Below are 13,240 nucleotides of genomic sequence, written 5' to 3'. Positions count from 1 at the left end.
AAGGTTTTCGCTGACATCCACTCGACCGCCTACGCCGCACCGGCACCTTCAAAGCGCTCCGGTCGGCTTTGTTTCGCTGCGTTCGGACAACCGGACGATGAGGTGCGCCGTTCGTTTGACAGCCGCGAAAGTAAACGGGATGACTTGAGCAGTCCCATCGCGAGCGGTACCGGAGCCTCATCGAGTTTTTCAATGAGCCTGTTCGGCCTCGTTCAATTTTGAATCGAAAAACAAATGTCAACTCTTAACACGCGCGTGCGCACGTGGCTAAGAACGGAACGTACGGGCTCTTCCTCCCCCCTCCCCAAGATCGTGTCGGGCCAGAACGTGTGTCCGGCCAACGGCTCGGGCAGCCCCTGCGTGGAGGTGGACGTGCTGGGGGCGCCGGGCGACGGCTGCCACTTCCGCACCAAGCCCATCCACCGCAACGCGCTCAACCCCATGTGGAGCGAGCGCTTCCACTTCAGCGTGCACTTGGAGGAGCTGTGCTTCCTGCGCTTGGCCGTGGTGGAGAACAACAGCTCGCAGACCACCGCTCAGAGGACGCTGCCCCTGAGGGCCCTCAAACCAGGTCAGGAGCCGGTTGGACTCGCGCGCCCGCCGCTTTGTCCTCTGACCGCGCTTGCCGCCGGCCGCTTTTCAGGTTATCGACACGTGCAGCTGAGAACGCAACGCAACGAGCCCATGGAAGTGTCCACTTTGTTCATCTACAGCAAACGGGTCCAAGAAAGTCCAGCGGGCGCCACGTGTTCTTCGTCCCAGGTGAGATAGATGCGTGCATTTTGGTCTTGAGAGTCATTCGACTCCAGGAGTGGATGGGGGGGAAACGGTCAATTCGTTTTGGGTCTTCTCTTGCGTCGTTCCATCAGCCGTCGGACCCCGAGGAGAAGAAGGCCTCGCAACAGCACAGAGTGACGCTACACGGAGCTCCTGGTCCGGAACCTTTCACCGTCTTCTCAATCGCAGAGCACACCACCAGCCGACAGCTGCTAGACACGGTCGGCGGCACATTACCTTGAAATGAAAACGAGCGCCCTTTTCGCGTCATTTCAGTTGACCCCCCTTCCTCCTAGATCGCGACCTCCGAGGGGAATCTCGCCGACTACTTCCTGTGCGAGGAGACGCTTCCCCTGTCCAAGGAGCGCGGCTGCGCTCGGCGTCGCCCGCTGGCGCCCGACGAGGCGCTGCTCCGGACGGTCTCGGGCTGGGACGCCGAAGATGGCCACGTCAGGCGCGTGGCTCTGCGGACCAGAGAGGAGGTACGCGCGCAAATCGGCCCCGCGATTTCTGCGTGTCTTCAGTTAAAAAACAATCAAATCGCCGAGTGCGCGAGGGGCACCGCCTTTGATTTGAAAGGGCATTTCGGGTGGCATTTCATCACGCGGGCGTGCCGAACAAAGTGTCCGGTGCTCCCGAGCCGCTTCTGATGCGATCCGTGTTCTGCTGTTAGAATCTAAACGACAAGAACGCGGCGTCAGAGGGTGAGGAGGAAGTGGTCACCGTTGGTGGGGGGAGAGGAGGACAAGGCGTCGCGGAGGAGGACATGTTTTTAGTCCAGGTGCACGAGGTGTCCCCGGAGCAGCCCCACACCGTCATCAAGGCTCCGCGCTGCAGCTCCGCCCAGGACATCATCCAGCAGGTTAGGAGGCAGACACCGAGGTTGCTTTCCGGAACGTTGCGTTCTCAAGACCCCCCCCCCCCCCCCCCCCCGCCGCGCGCCCCCACCAGACGCTGTCCAAGGCCAAATACTCGTGCAGCATCCTGTCCAACCCCAACCCCGGCGACTACGTCCTCATGGAGGAGGTGACCAAGGACGCCTGCTCCAAGAAGTCGTCCGCCGCCAAGCCCGTCCAGCGCGTGCTTCCGGATCAGGAGTGCGTCTATCACGCGCAGAGTCATTGGAGGGGCGCCGGGAAATTCATTCTCAAGCTGAAAGAGCAGGTCGTGCGGCTTCATCTCTCCTCGGCACTAACGCGGCGCTCGGAATCGGCCGGCCGCCGCGGCGCCGCCGTGAGTAACCATCTTGTCTCCGCACGCCGCTGCAGGTGCTGCGCGAGGACAAAAGGAAGGTGATGTCGCTGGCCAGCGAGCTGAAGAAATTGACCGGCCGCGGTCGCGGCGCGGCGGTGGACGGCGCCGCCCACAGTAAGGACGAGAGGGCTGCATGCTGCGTGGCGCTCGGCGAGCTGCACGAGTGAGCTTGGCGCTTCTGCTCCGTGCATGGGGAGCGCATCGGAGGTATGGGACCGCGTTGTTGCCTAACGTTCTTCCCTTGGCCCGAGTGGCGTGCTGTGGGCGGGAAGGTCATCACCCTTACATACCGTTCGGCTCACGTTGGACATTTTGCTCTGAAGCGGCGTGACTTTTCCATTCCAAAATCCAAAATGCAGGGAGGTTCGTTATGTTGGGTCAAGTGCCGCGCAGTTTGCGATGCTGAAATGGATTCGGATTTCGATTTATCGATCTTGAAGCTCTCGTTTTTTTTTTATGTCTTTTTTTATGGAACAGTAGTCACGAGGAAACTCGGAAAAAGTCCCGAGAACTGTCCGTGTGACCACCCCAGAGCCTTTACGTATCATGCGTGCGTGGAAAATGAGCGGTATGGAAGGGTTCATCACTGACCGTGCCGTGCAGTGTTTATCCGCCACTCTAACCGACCCGTCGAACCTCCGCGACATCGGCGGTCAACACCCGTCACCTTTGCAGGGTACGCGAGCGTGAGCACGGGGCCGAAGACGCCGAGGGCAGAGGGAGGGGTCGTCGGCGGGTGGGGATGTCGCCCGCAGGCCCGGTCCTGCTCATCCAGCGGAGGGCAGCAAAGACCTGACGCCATCCCCGCCTCCTCCCTCGGCCCGTGGAAGCTTCACATCCTTCAGAACTGGAAGGTCCACAAATGAGGGAGATTGTCGCGGAGGGGACATCCTAGCGGCCCTGTTTTCTCGCTCGCTTTGAAGGAGCGCGCCGCAGAGTTGGACCCGGCGGCGGCGGCGGCTTTGTGTCCGGGACGTTCAGGGATGGCTCAGCGCGACGGAGGCCGTGCCCGCGAGAAGCCGACGCAAAGTTTGGAGACGAGCTGGCTTCTTTACTTCCTGTCTTACTGCGTCGGCGCATCGTGCCGTCGGAGGAGGTTTTGGGCGGGCAAAACACGTCCAAGAAATGCGCATTTCAAGGTTCAAGCGGGACGCGGAACCTAAACATCAGCATTCAAGGTGCTCCTTTCAATGAATATTTTTGACACTTACTGACAAGCGGATTCATTCGCTATGAATGTTTGTTTGCCCTCAAAATGTTGCATTTGTTCTGTAGTTTTTGACTATTTTTCTCCCTAATTTCATGGCCGTGTATTTCTTGTAACAATAATAAGAAATATTTCAAAAGTAATATAGTATAAATATGTCCGGTCAATTTTAGGGCTAGTTTTTGAGAGAACTGCAGCATCAAAGATTTGCACAACGGCTTCTTTTTTTGGGGGGGGGGGGGGGGGTGGTTCCCAGGCTTGAATGTGATGGAATGGTCCAAACAACAACAAAAAGATCATCCCGATTTATTTCTTTGGATTTCAGCCCAGGTGAAAAGTTTGATTTGGGTACCCAAACCTCAAACGTTTGATTTGGCTTGACTTGACAAGGTTTCCCTTTTCGGTTTGAACAGATTGTGATGAAGAGGATGTTTGTCATCTAATCAGCGACTTTTCAACATGGGTGGGGCCACGTGAGTCTTTTTGATCTGGAGAAATGTCACATTTTGGATGCTTTGTCCGAGAAAAAAAGAAGACACGACAAGAGAACAACACTAAATGCTTTCATGGCAGACGAGCGATGTCGTCTCTTTTTACTTTGAGGGTTGTTCGGCAGTCATTCACATTCCAACTTCCAACATTTTTATTCCTCAAAAGTGAGTTTTATCATTCTGATTTAATCCGCTCTAGAATAGACACAAAGAATGAATATAGTTGGGTTCATTTAGTCAAGGGCCCACACCATTTCTAATTTTGCCTCTTTTTTTTTTTAGACAAATTTTATTCATGAAAGAGGAAGGGATTCTGTCTTAGGGGGTTTTCAGCTCTTTATTCCCCACAGGATGTATAATTATAATTATGTGTTTTATTGTTTGAGACGGATGTTATTTATTTGACATTTCAAGCCCTGGTTGGCAATGAACTGTTATTTGGTGGTTGTGTTGTTGTTTTTAATTGAATGCATCGAAAAAGATTCTTTATTGACGGTGTAAATTGTGACACATTTTTCATTCATCTGAAAAGTCGGCGATTCACCCCTTCAGTTGTTTCTGGAGTTTCAAATTGTTTTTCTTGAATAAGTCCACGAACTGAACAAAAGTAACACGAGTTTCGAAGATTTCGTTGTTCACTAATGCTACATAGCTCCACTGACAATTTGTTGACCTTGCAAGTGGTCGTTTCCACGAAGTCACGTGAGCGTCGACCACGATGGCAGCAAAGGTTGTCTTCTGACTTGAATTTTTCATTGGATAAATGTTTGTGGATTTGTTGCATGGTGGAATCACAATAAAAATACCAAATGGTAACTGCGTTGTGTATTGGATACGCCCGTGTTCATGTTCGTAAGCTAAACGGCCAACTTTGTAGCGTTGCGCCTAGCCCCCAAAAAGAGCAATTTCAGATTCGGGGATGGCAATTTTCCGCGGATACGCGGAAATCCGCCGTTTTATTTCTTAAATTGATCATTTTTGTGAATCGTCTAAATCCGTTGCGAAAACTAGGGGGGTTCAGGCACCGTATCTGTATCCGTGTATTTCCATCTTCCGATTGTAAACAGCCCTGCGATTGGACGTGTATGATGTCTTACTTGTTGTGATTGGTCGCCCCGTTCAGGCCGCGCCCCTTTCCGCTTTTTTCATCACTAGCCATTGCCATCCCTGCTTCAATCCATCTCAGAGCAGTAATTCTCTCCGAGGTGTAGAGGATGAACAGGAATGGAGCCAGAACGGTCCCCTGCGGCGCTCCAGTGCTGCAGAGAAGCCTGTCCGACTCACAGCTCTGTACCCTCACGTACTGCGGGGCCGGTTTGCGAGCTAGTCTGTAATCCATGCTGTGAGGTGGTGGTCCACTCGGGCGTTCTGCACTTTGTCTCCCAGTAAATTGGGCTGGATGGTGTTGAAGGCACCGGAGAAATCAAAGAACACGATTCTCACAGTGCTCCCGGCCTTCTCCGGGTGTAGCGGCACTGAGCGGAGGAGGTCGATCGTGGCGTCCTCCCCGCCGATGCCAGGATATAGATTTGTCCCCCGAATGGCTGGCGACCGGGTGTCCGAAGACGACTGGGATAGGCTCACCCCCCAACCGTGACCCTTGTCAGGATAAAGCGGATCGGAAAATGGATGCATGGGATATACTGCGGATCCCGATTCCAAAAGGCCCATCTGTAAATATATCTATAAGATAACTTTGACAACATTGTGAAAATTGTGGTCACTCGGCTCGAGCGAAACCACCTTTTCAAGGTCAATTAGCGCCCTCTGTTGGTGGAAAGTTGACACTGCAGCCCTGAGAGTTTCCAGGCTAATGAGGCGCAGGTCAGGTCAGGTGTTGTTTGGCCTACTTTGCACACCGAATGCACTTCCGGGTGCTTCCCTGTTTGTGTTTACCTGGATGCCGTACTGGATAACGCACACGCGCTGCTTTGGGATTAAGTTCAACATTTTTGGCATTGGAATATCATCGTTTGTGACTGGGGTTTGAACCGTTGCCCCCCCCCCCCCCTCGTCCAGGACAGCAATGCGCCGCTTTGCTCAGCTGCAAGGTAACGCTATTTTCTTTGTCGTTGTTCTGTCTCAAGTGTATGGACATGACTTTATTTGCTGGTCTTTAATATTGGCTGACTGACTGTCGCGTTACTTGACGGCAACCTAAGAAAGCGTCTTTGCAACGACGTGCAAACAAGCGTTGCCACCCAGGCCGAATATGGTGAAAGGAAGAGCGAGTGTTCACGTTGGAACTTTTTTCACGTGCCGCTAACTCGGCATGTCACTTGACTTGGTCGTGAGACGCTATCGGGCTCATGCGATGACAAATCTTGGCGAGCTGCAAGAAGTCGCCGGGGAGAGCAAAGTCGGAGCTTCCTCGCTAAAGGCTGCTATTCTCATCCGTTCAGCTCCATTAAAAGGAAACGGACGCACATCGGATGACATTTTAATGTTGACACCGTTTGCCAAGCAGCTTGACGAAAAGGCCAAAGCAGACGTCACGAGTCGATGCAAAGACAGTTGTCAAGATGAGCTGGGGAAGATCCAATTGAAGGCGACGTTTGATGACTTTTTCAGCTGAAAGTTGCATAAAAATGAACTGCACTATGTAGGGGGGGGGGGGGTCTGACATGCTGCTTTGCTTTTTTTGAAGAATGGCCATTGAGCGCGCACCGAAGATTGTCGTTGTCATGGATGTCAGTCATAGTTTGGTCATGGGGATGTGAAGGTTGTTCCAGGGCCCCATCCACAGCTCGTCCTCATCCGACTGCGTCCTCCCACTGGGACAGCCGGCGAGATCCCTCATGAGCAGGCCTCGCTCTCCCTCGCCGTTACCGCCGTCCACTCCGGACTCTCTCTCGCCCCCTCCCGGTCCTCTGTCATCGCCGGTGCCGTTCCGCAGTCCCCCGGCCGCGCCCGCGTCGCCGGCGCGCTCGGAGGAAACGCCGCTTTGTCGCGCGTCGAAGACGTTGACTGTCTTATGGATGTCGGAGTTGGCCGACGAAAGGCTCGCGGGGCCGGCCGTCCCCGAGCTCTCCAAGGCGCGCGGGCTTCCGATGACGCCGAGCGCCGCGGCTCCGTGGCTGCTCAGGGGCAATTTCTCCTCCGGCGCGGCCGCCGTTTCGTCCGCTTTTTTGAAATGCTCGGCCAGCCGCGAGCTGAAGGCGGGCGACGGGGGCCCGCCGGGCGCGGCGGAGCGGCGCGTGCGCACCGCCGAGCCGTTGCGGGCCGCGTAGAGGCCGCCGTTGACGTCGGCGCGGCTAAATGTGGCGGCGGAGCGGCCGCGTAGGGCGACCGCGGCGTTGTCGTCGCCGCTGGAACCGGTCTCGTACTCGCGCTCCGACACCAGCTCGATCCGACGCTTTCGGCTGCCGTGCTGCGAAATGGACACAAACGCAAGTCGGTGGAAAGGGATTGAGTTTCGAGGTCAGGAAAGAAGGTGACGCAGTGAGAGTCGGAGCAAGGAAAGACTCCAAAAAGCAGAAGTACGGAAAACCTCCTTTTTGACCAAGAAGCAACAGGCGCCGCAGAAAGTCGGCGACACGCACGGAACCCAAAGCGAGAAAGCCAAAAAGCCAGGCGCACTCCAAATCTTACGTCATGGCAAAGAACCGGACCCTGAGGGAGAGCGGGCGCGCTCGGGCCAAGGTCCCGATCACGACCTGCTCTCTAGGCGCTGGTCTCCTCCTCGCCGTCCTCCATAATGGGCGACAAGGTGTCCGAGAGGTCGACGGTCTGCGCCGCTGACCGCTCCTTGTGGTCTTGGTTCGAGAGGTCTCCATGCGTTTTCGCTTCCAAAGCGGAAGAAGCGCCTTCCGCCCCGTTCTTCTGATGTTCCCGGGCTCCGCCTCCTATATTGGGACCCCGCGCTACTTTTCTCGCGGACGCGGCTTTTGGAGCGCCGGCGTCTCGCGGCCCGCCGCTCTCTGACGACGCCTCCCCTTCGCCGTCCCGGCCGCCACTCTTTGACCGGTTCTCCGCGTCCGACTCGCTCTCTTCGCGCTCGGTGGAAATGCTGCAGTCGGGACGGCGTTGCCGGCGAAAGCGTTTTGGTGTCGCGCGCCATCCCTGTGCAGAGCTGCGCTCGCCTCTTCCCCGCCCGCGCCCGCGCCCCCGCCCCCGCCGCCTCCCCCCCTCTGCATCCGCCACGGATGCAGAGACGCTCATCTCGCCGACCGCCGAGTCATCCGTCCCCCCCCCGCCCCCTCCATCTCCGCCTTTGCGCCAGACTGCGGGGGGGCCTCGCAGCCTTCTGTTCAGGGAGATCAGGCCCAGGGCCTCGCTGGGCTTTTGTTTCCGCCGATAACTCCCGTCGATGGCGAGACCGCCACGAGGGACCAAAGCAGGAAGCTCTCCCCGCCGCTCCGGCCCGGCTCCCTCTCCGCCGTCCTTCGTCCTCGCCCAAGTTTCCGTCTGCGCTGCGGCCCTCCAGATACCAACCCTTTCGTTTTCTTCCCGTCCTCTAGCGGCGGCGTTATTTCTCTTTACTGGACCCCCTCTCTCCGACTCCTTTCCCTCTCTTTCCTCCAACCCCCCTCCGCCTTCACCTTGCGCCGGTTCGATTCTGGCCTTGTTCCGCGGCAGGCGGACGCCCGGGGGCAGCAGCGAGCGCGCGAGAGCCTTCAGCTTGGCCGCGGGGCCCGAATTGAAGCCGTCCTCGGGCGCTTGCGTTTCGCCAGTCGTGAGGGGGGTCGGATTTGTTTTTGCGGTGCCGTTCGGAGGCCGCGGACGAGTCCGGCCGTAGGGATGCTGGGGTGCTAATATGCCTCCTTGAAATTGTCTTGGAACCTGCTGCCATGGGGGCATCGTCCCAAAAAACAGAGCAAATATTTTAGAGTAGGAAATCATGCGGTCGTGCAGACATTTTTTTTTTTTTTAGGGAGCAAGGGACCTCAACCGAACAGGCTAAGCCTTAGGTGGCGCTCTTGTATTGTGAGTCGCATAGACTAAGCATCCTTTTTCAACAGGACGCACATCGGAGTTGGGAGCGGGGACATTTCCATGTAAATTGACAGAACGGTCCTAATGAAGAGACGTCTTGGGTCCTCGCCTGCCGCGCTTACCTCCGCATCGGGTCCCCGCGGGCCGTAGTAGTAGCCGCCGTCGTCATCGACGACCACCTCTCCGTATTCATCGGAGAGGCCGCGGGGCGAGATCAGCTTTCGTCGACTGCCGTAGCGAGGAAGGTCGTAGCTAGAGACGCAAACAAAAGCCTCTTCAAAGAGAAGCCAAATGCAAAGACGCCGCGGGTTCCCGATTTGTGCCCAAACAAACCCAAAGGAACGTGATTTGCTTTGCTTTTGGTTGGGAGACGAGAGGAATCGGCTGACAAAACCCCATTTCATCACGCCGGGAGCCTTTCCGAGCCAGCGGGCATTTTGTTCGCCAAAAAGCAAGAAATAAATCCCTGGTCGGAATCCATTTTTCTCTTTTTGTCGGAGTGCGCTTCAGGGAGAGTTGCCCGCTTCCTCCGGCGCCGCGTCGGCCGCGCGTCCAGCGCGTCATGCCGTGCGCTCGCGTCCTTTGGCCGTGTCGCCGCTGTCCGTCTTTGTCATTCCCGGAACCTCTGTGCTCATTGCCCCGAGGCCATTTAGGTTCGCCTTTTTGTTGGATGAAATGGATCGTTTGAGCATTTGAATGTTTCCATCTCCGATGTTTCATCGTCTTTTGTTTTGCGTGTGCTTTTCACAATAAACTTCAACCGGAACTGCTGGCGTTGCCTCTTCTTTGCATTTCATGGAGATTACGTTTGGATTTCTTAGGTGAGCGCCAGCTCCAATGACCGCATTCTCACGGAGGGAAACCGTGACCCCTTTGTTTGCTTTGTTTTGCGCATTGTTCGTCAAGGACTTTGCCAGCCTTCTGCGTTTGTCGGAAACTTTGTCGATTGCTATGTCTTCCGGCAAAGCTCGAACCCGAACAAATGCGACAGACGCGGCGATTAGATGTGAATCCCGCAGTAATTTTGCCGCTCCCGTTTATGTACACATTCAAAAATGAGCTGGTGGATTTTGCTGCGAGCCAATTGCGGATGCGCGCGCGCGCGTTGCAGGCTGCCTGATTAGCGCTGTCGCTCCACTAGCTAGACCTAATTAGCTTTGCGCCTACTTCCCAGCGCGCGTACGTACGCTGAAGAACTAACGAGCGAGCCTTGCGGTTGGTGAGCTTCTCTTCCACATGGAGAAATGCGCCGGCCTCGCTTCTGCGGCAAAAGATAACCGGAGAAGGTTTCTCACAGTAACGCGCGCGCATCGACGCTGTTGGACAATGTCGCTTTTTCACGATACCTCGACGACTAGTTTGAGTTTACTTTGGACTGGGCGGCAGACGGAAACTACCGTCGTTACTTAAAAGCGCAATCTAGGAGCCCACGAGGGCACGGTGGGAACACGATGGGTCTTGGCGCCGGACCTTGAGGGACACCGTAAATTTGTCCCCGAAATTAACAATAAGGACGGGATTACTGACCCTTGATCGTAGTTGTAGTACTCTTGCGTATAGCGGTCCTGACCCGGATCGATGCCGGACTCCATGGATAACTCCTGGCAGAAGGACGGGCCGTTAATACGACGCTGACGCGCACGGGCGGGCGCGCTCGCGAATCGCTTCCCGCAATGAGGCGGCAAGAGGTCAAAGAAAAGCGAGCGAGAGTACCTCAGGTCTGAGGAGAGAAGGTCGGAGGAGTTGTCGTGTCTTCCGGAAGAGAAAAAGAAGCGGCGGATGAGAACCGAATCGAGGACGCGCGGCGCCCTCTCGCAAAATCTCACGCGGTCGCGTCCCCAAACTCAACGCGTCTCTGTCATCGTTTTCACTTTGGGTGGCAACAAAAACGAGTGGCGGCTAAAAATGCAAGCTTGTGCTCGCATGTCAACTTTGCACACGAGGAACGTGCCCTCGGGTTCTTTGTTCGAGTCGGCTCAAGACGAAGATGAGGAAAAGGCAATGACGATCGACTTTTTTTTTCTTTCTTTTCTTTCAGCATCAAGGAGCGGAAAAGAGAGGCCAGCATGCGAGCGAGCAAAGCCAAGAAGCAGCCCCATGCCACGCCGGAGAGCGGACGGCAAGCCGACACCTACCTCCTGTTGCCCGCACCCGCGACTGCGGGACGACGCCGAGGGGACAAAAAGGAAGAGGAGCAGAGACGCACCGTAAGTCAATGCGGATTTCACATTTGACGTGATGCCTTTCGTTCCCATTCAGACATTTGACTTTGGCTGAAATTTGAAAATGCATTGAAATACACGCGCAGAGTGGGGGGGGGGGGGGTGCCTGCTGATCCAGGCCTGCTTTTTTTTTTCCCCTCTCTTTCCCCCCAAAAGTATCGGGTCAAAGATGAGTCCATCCTTGTGCCCTCATTATGAGTTCCTCCGGAGGCAAAAAAGCCCGCAGACAATCTGTTTCCTGTCACAAACACGCACGGAATGATTGACTCTTGAAATCCTTTCCACCATGACTCGCTGTGCGTGCGTGCGTGTGACAGAAACGCAATTTGGCAAACATGAGATTCGTTTCTTCAAAACCTCCGCAAATCCTGAGCAATCCGGTTGGCGTGAGTCGGAGAGACGTTTGCTTTGATACGTGACACCGAAGGCCCATTGAGCGCGCCGTTTAGAAAATAACTTGATGCCATGCGATAAGAGAAGAAATAATGAGCCCCGGCCGACGGTGTGAGTTGTGCTGAAAGGGAAGCTCTGTAATCATTCGAAGAAAAAAAAAAAATCATCATCATCATAAATAAATGCTCTCCTGACACGATTTGAAAGCCACGCTGTGATATCTGATCCTTACTGTCCAGTATATCGGCGCCGGTTGGGGCGTGTCCGAGGGCTGAAGGCTAGAGGACCGTGGACTGAGGGGAGAATCTTTTGTCAAGCTCAACCACGATCGAGTTCATGTTTGGGTTGGGCCGCATCTGTTGAGGTGGAGGCTTGACTTCTCCTCCCCCTTCTCCCTCCGCCGCTCCTCCTTCAGCCGACGCGTCCGAGCAGTCCGGCGAGTCCGCGGCATCGCTAGACGCGCGCTTCTTCGTGACCTTTATGAGCGGGGCCCGCTTCCGATCGATCTGGCCGAACATGTTGGCGACCGACTTCTCGATGTCTGCGATGTTCTGGATGTTTTTTAAGATGCCTTTCAGCTCCCTGCGGGGAGGCTCCGGGGGTGGGGGCGGGGGCCGGAGGGACACGGGTCGCAGGGCGGGCGCCTCCGAGAACGAAGGGAGCGCAAAGGCGGAAGGTCTCGCGCGTGAGGGCGACAGGGGCGGAGGGAGGGGCGGCGGAGGGGGAGGCGGGGGCAAAGGGCGGCCGCCGGAGGGAGATGGCATTGAAGGAAGAGGAAGAGGAGGTGGAGAGGGAGGAGGTGGCGGGGAAGGCGCGGGCGCAGACGGGGGAGGCGGCGGCGGCGGCGGAGTGCGAGGGGGATCGGGGATGGCGTCGAAATCCACCTGAAGTCCGTCTTCCGGACTCTGCTTTTCCGCGGGACCGGCCCCAAAGCGACGCCACGCGGGCGGGGTCGGCTCGCCGCTCGGCGGAGGCGCGCCGCCGTCCGTTCGGGTGATGACGATACTCGGCCGGACGTCGGAAACGCACTCGGCACGGCGAGGGGAGTCGGCGAAAGCGGACGGCGGCGCGTCGGGTGACGGAGACGCCGGCGGCGGCTCTCTGTCCGGCTTTTGCCTCATTTCCCGGCCGGCCTGCCGCTCAAACTGGCGGGCCTGTTGCTTGACCGTCAGCTTGGGTCCGAGGCCCAGGCTCGCCATCCCATCGCGCGGCGAGCCGCGCCGGCTTCCCCAATCCGGGCCGCCGCCGTCTTTGAATGGGGCCTTCGGGAGCTCCGGTTGCCACTGCACGGGATCCATCACCACTTGCCTCCTCAAGGCCTCGTACGTCTCCCCGCGATGTAGCCTGGAAGGGAGGGTCCAGCTGCGGCCGCCCCACGAGCCCCTCCCGCCGTCGCCGCCGCCGTGCCCGCCGGATCCCGCCTCTCCTCCGGGGGAGCCCATCCTCGACCAGGCCTCCCGAAGACCCCTCCCGGAAGGGGAGAAGCGCCCGAGAAGGTCCCCCATCCTCCGGCTGCGCCCGAAAGTCTCGGGACTGCTCAAGGTTCCGTCCTCGCGGTAGATGGGATTTTTGATGGTCAGGGGGTTTTCGTCGGACAGAAAGGTGACGCTGGACTCGGACTTGGGAAGTTTGTTGAGCACCCCGCCGTTAGCCACGCACTGCCGATGGGCCGCGATGGCTCGGGTGGCGAAATCGGAGATCAGTCGTCGCCGATCGCTTTCATCCAAACTTCCCGCGCTGCGGCCGGCGAAGGGGAGGGAAAAGTAGAAATGAAAGATGGGGGGGGGGGGATTGTGTCGCGACAAGAATATGGAGCAAGATTCACGTCAAGTCTTTGGAAGGTGGGCGGATGTCCGCATTTGAGTCTGGGAGTTACGATAGGGCGCGCGGGGGCTCGAGAAGACGGCATCCTGTCGGAATTGACGTCACGGCTAAGGGATGACGACGGCAAATACTGTCGG

The 13,240-nt window shown here is 56.9% G+C and overlaps 2 protein-coding genes and 2 long non-coding RNA genes across 21 annotated transcripts in view; 3 read left to right on the top strand and 1 right to left on the bottom strand.

Annotated features, from left to right (window-relative positions):
* The window catches only part of plce1 (phospholipase C, epsilon 1), a 30,794-nt gene extending 27,940 nt beyond the window's left edge, over positions 1-2,854 (top strand). For all 7 annotated transcript variants that reach the window (XM_086138249.1, XM_086138245.1, XM_086138246.1 and 4 more), the window contains 8 exons: positions 310-571; positions 644-762; positions 870-998; positions 1,074-1,259; positions 1,451-1,639; positions 1,729-1,941; positions 2,046-2,238; positions 2,707-2,854. In XM_086138249.1, coding sequence (XP_085994375.1) covers positions 310-571; positions 644-762; positions 870-998; positions 1,074-1,259; positions 1,451-1,639; positions 1,729-1,941; positions 2,046-2,198 — 1,251 coding nt within the window. In that variant the 3' untranslated portion in view covers positions 2,199-2,238; positions 2,707-2,854. The remainder of the gene's footprint in view (positions 1-309; positions 572-643; positions 763-869; positions 999-1,073; positions 1,260-1,450; positions 1,640-1,728; positions 1,942-2,045; positions 2,239-2,706) is intronic.
* A 49-nt stretch (positions 2,855-2,903) lies between these two features.
* LOC147189337 (uncharacterized) lies at positions 2,904-4,545 on the top strand. The gene is made up of 2 exons (XR_015103982.1): positions 2,904-3,209; positions 3,652-4,545. It is a non-coding gene; the product is annotated as an uncharacterized LOC147189337 (long non-coding RNA).
* Positions 4,546-4,881: 336 nt separating this feature from the next.
* Positions 4,882-13,240, top strand: part of LOC147189336 (uncharacterized) — a 12,348-nt gene continuing 3,989 nt past the window's right edge. The window contains exons 1-2 of the long non-coding RNA XR_015103983.1: positions 4,882-5,780; positions 10,703-10,871. This is a non-coding gene — a long non-coding RNA (uncharacterized LOC147189336). The remainder of the gene's footprint in view (positions 5,781-10,702; positions 10,872-13,240) is intronic.
* The window catches only part of LOC147189335 (protocadherin-15-like), a 27,181-nt gene continuing 20,094 nt past the window's right edge, over positions 6,154-13,240 (bottom strand). For 6 of the 12 annotated variants that reach the window (XM_086138257.1, XM_086138260.1, XM_086138252.1 and 3 more), the window contains one exon: positions 11,392-13,016. In XM_086138257.1, the coding sequence (XP_085994383.1) occupies positions 11,558-13,016 (1,459 nt within the window). In that variant the 3' untranslated portion in view covers positions 11,392-11,557. Of the gene's footprint in view, positions 8,515-8,786; positions 8,917-10,191; positions 10,266-10,377; positions 10,417-10,799; positions 10,822-11,391; positions 13,017-13,240 lie in introns of those variants that run through there. The other 6 variants (XM_086138261.1, XM_086138254.1, XM_086138255.1 and 3 more) reach the window with 6 other exon arrangements.

Source organism: Hippocampus guttulatus, chromosome 19 (assembly GCF_054856545.1).
Source record: "Hippocampus guttulatus isolate MCC_2025c chromosome 19, RoL_Hgut_1.0, whole genome shotgun sequence".
Classification (NCBI taxonomy): Eukaryota; Metazoa; Chordata; class Actinopteri; order Syngnathiformes; family Syngnathidae; genus Hippocampus; species Hippocampus guttulatus.
The sequence above is the reverse complement of the archived record's forward strand: the minus strand, read 5'-3'. Positions and strand labels throughout refer to the sequence as shown.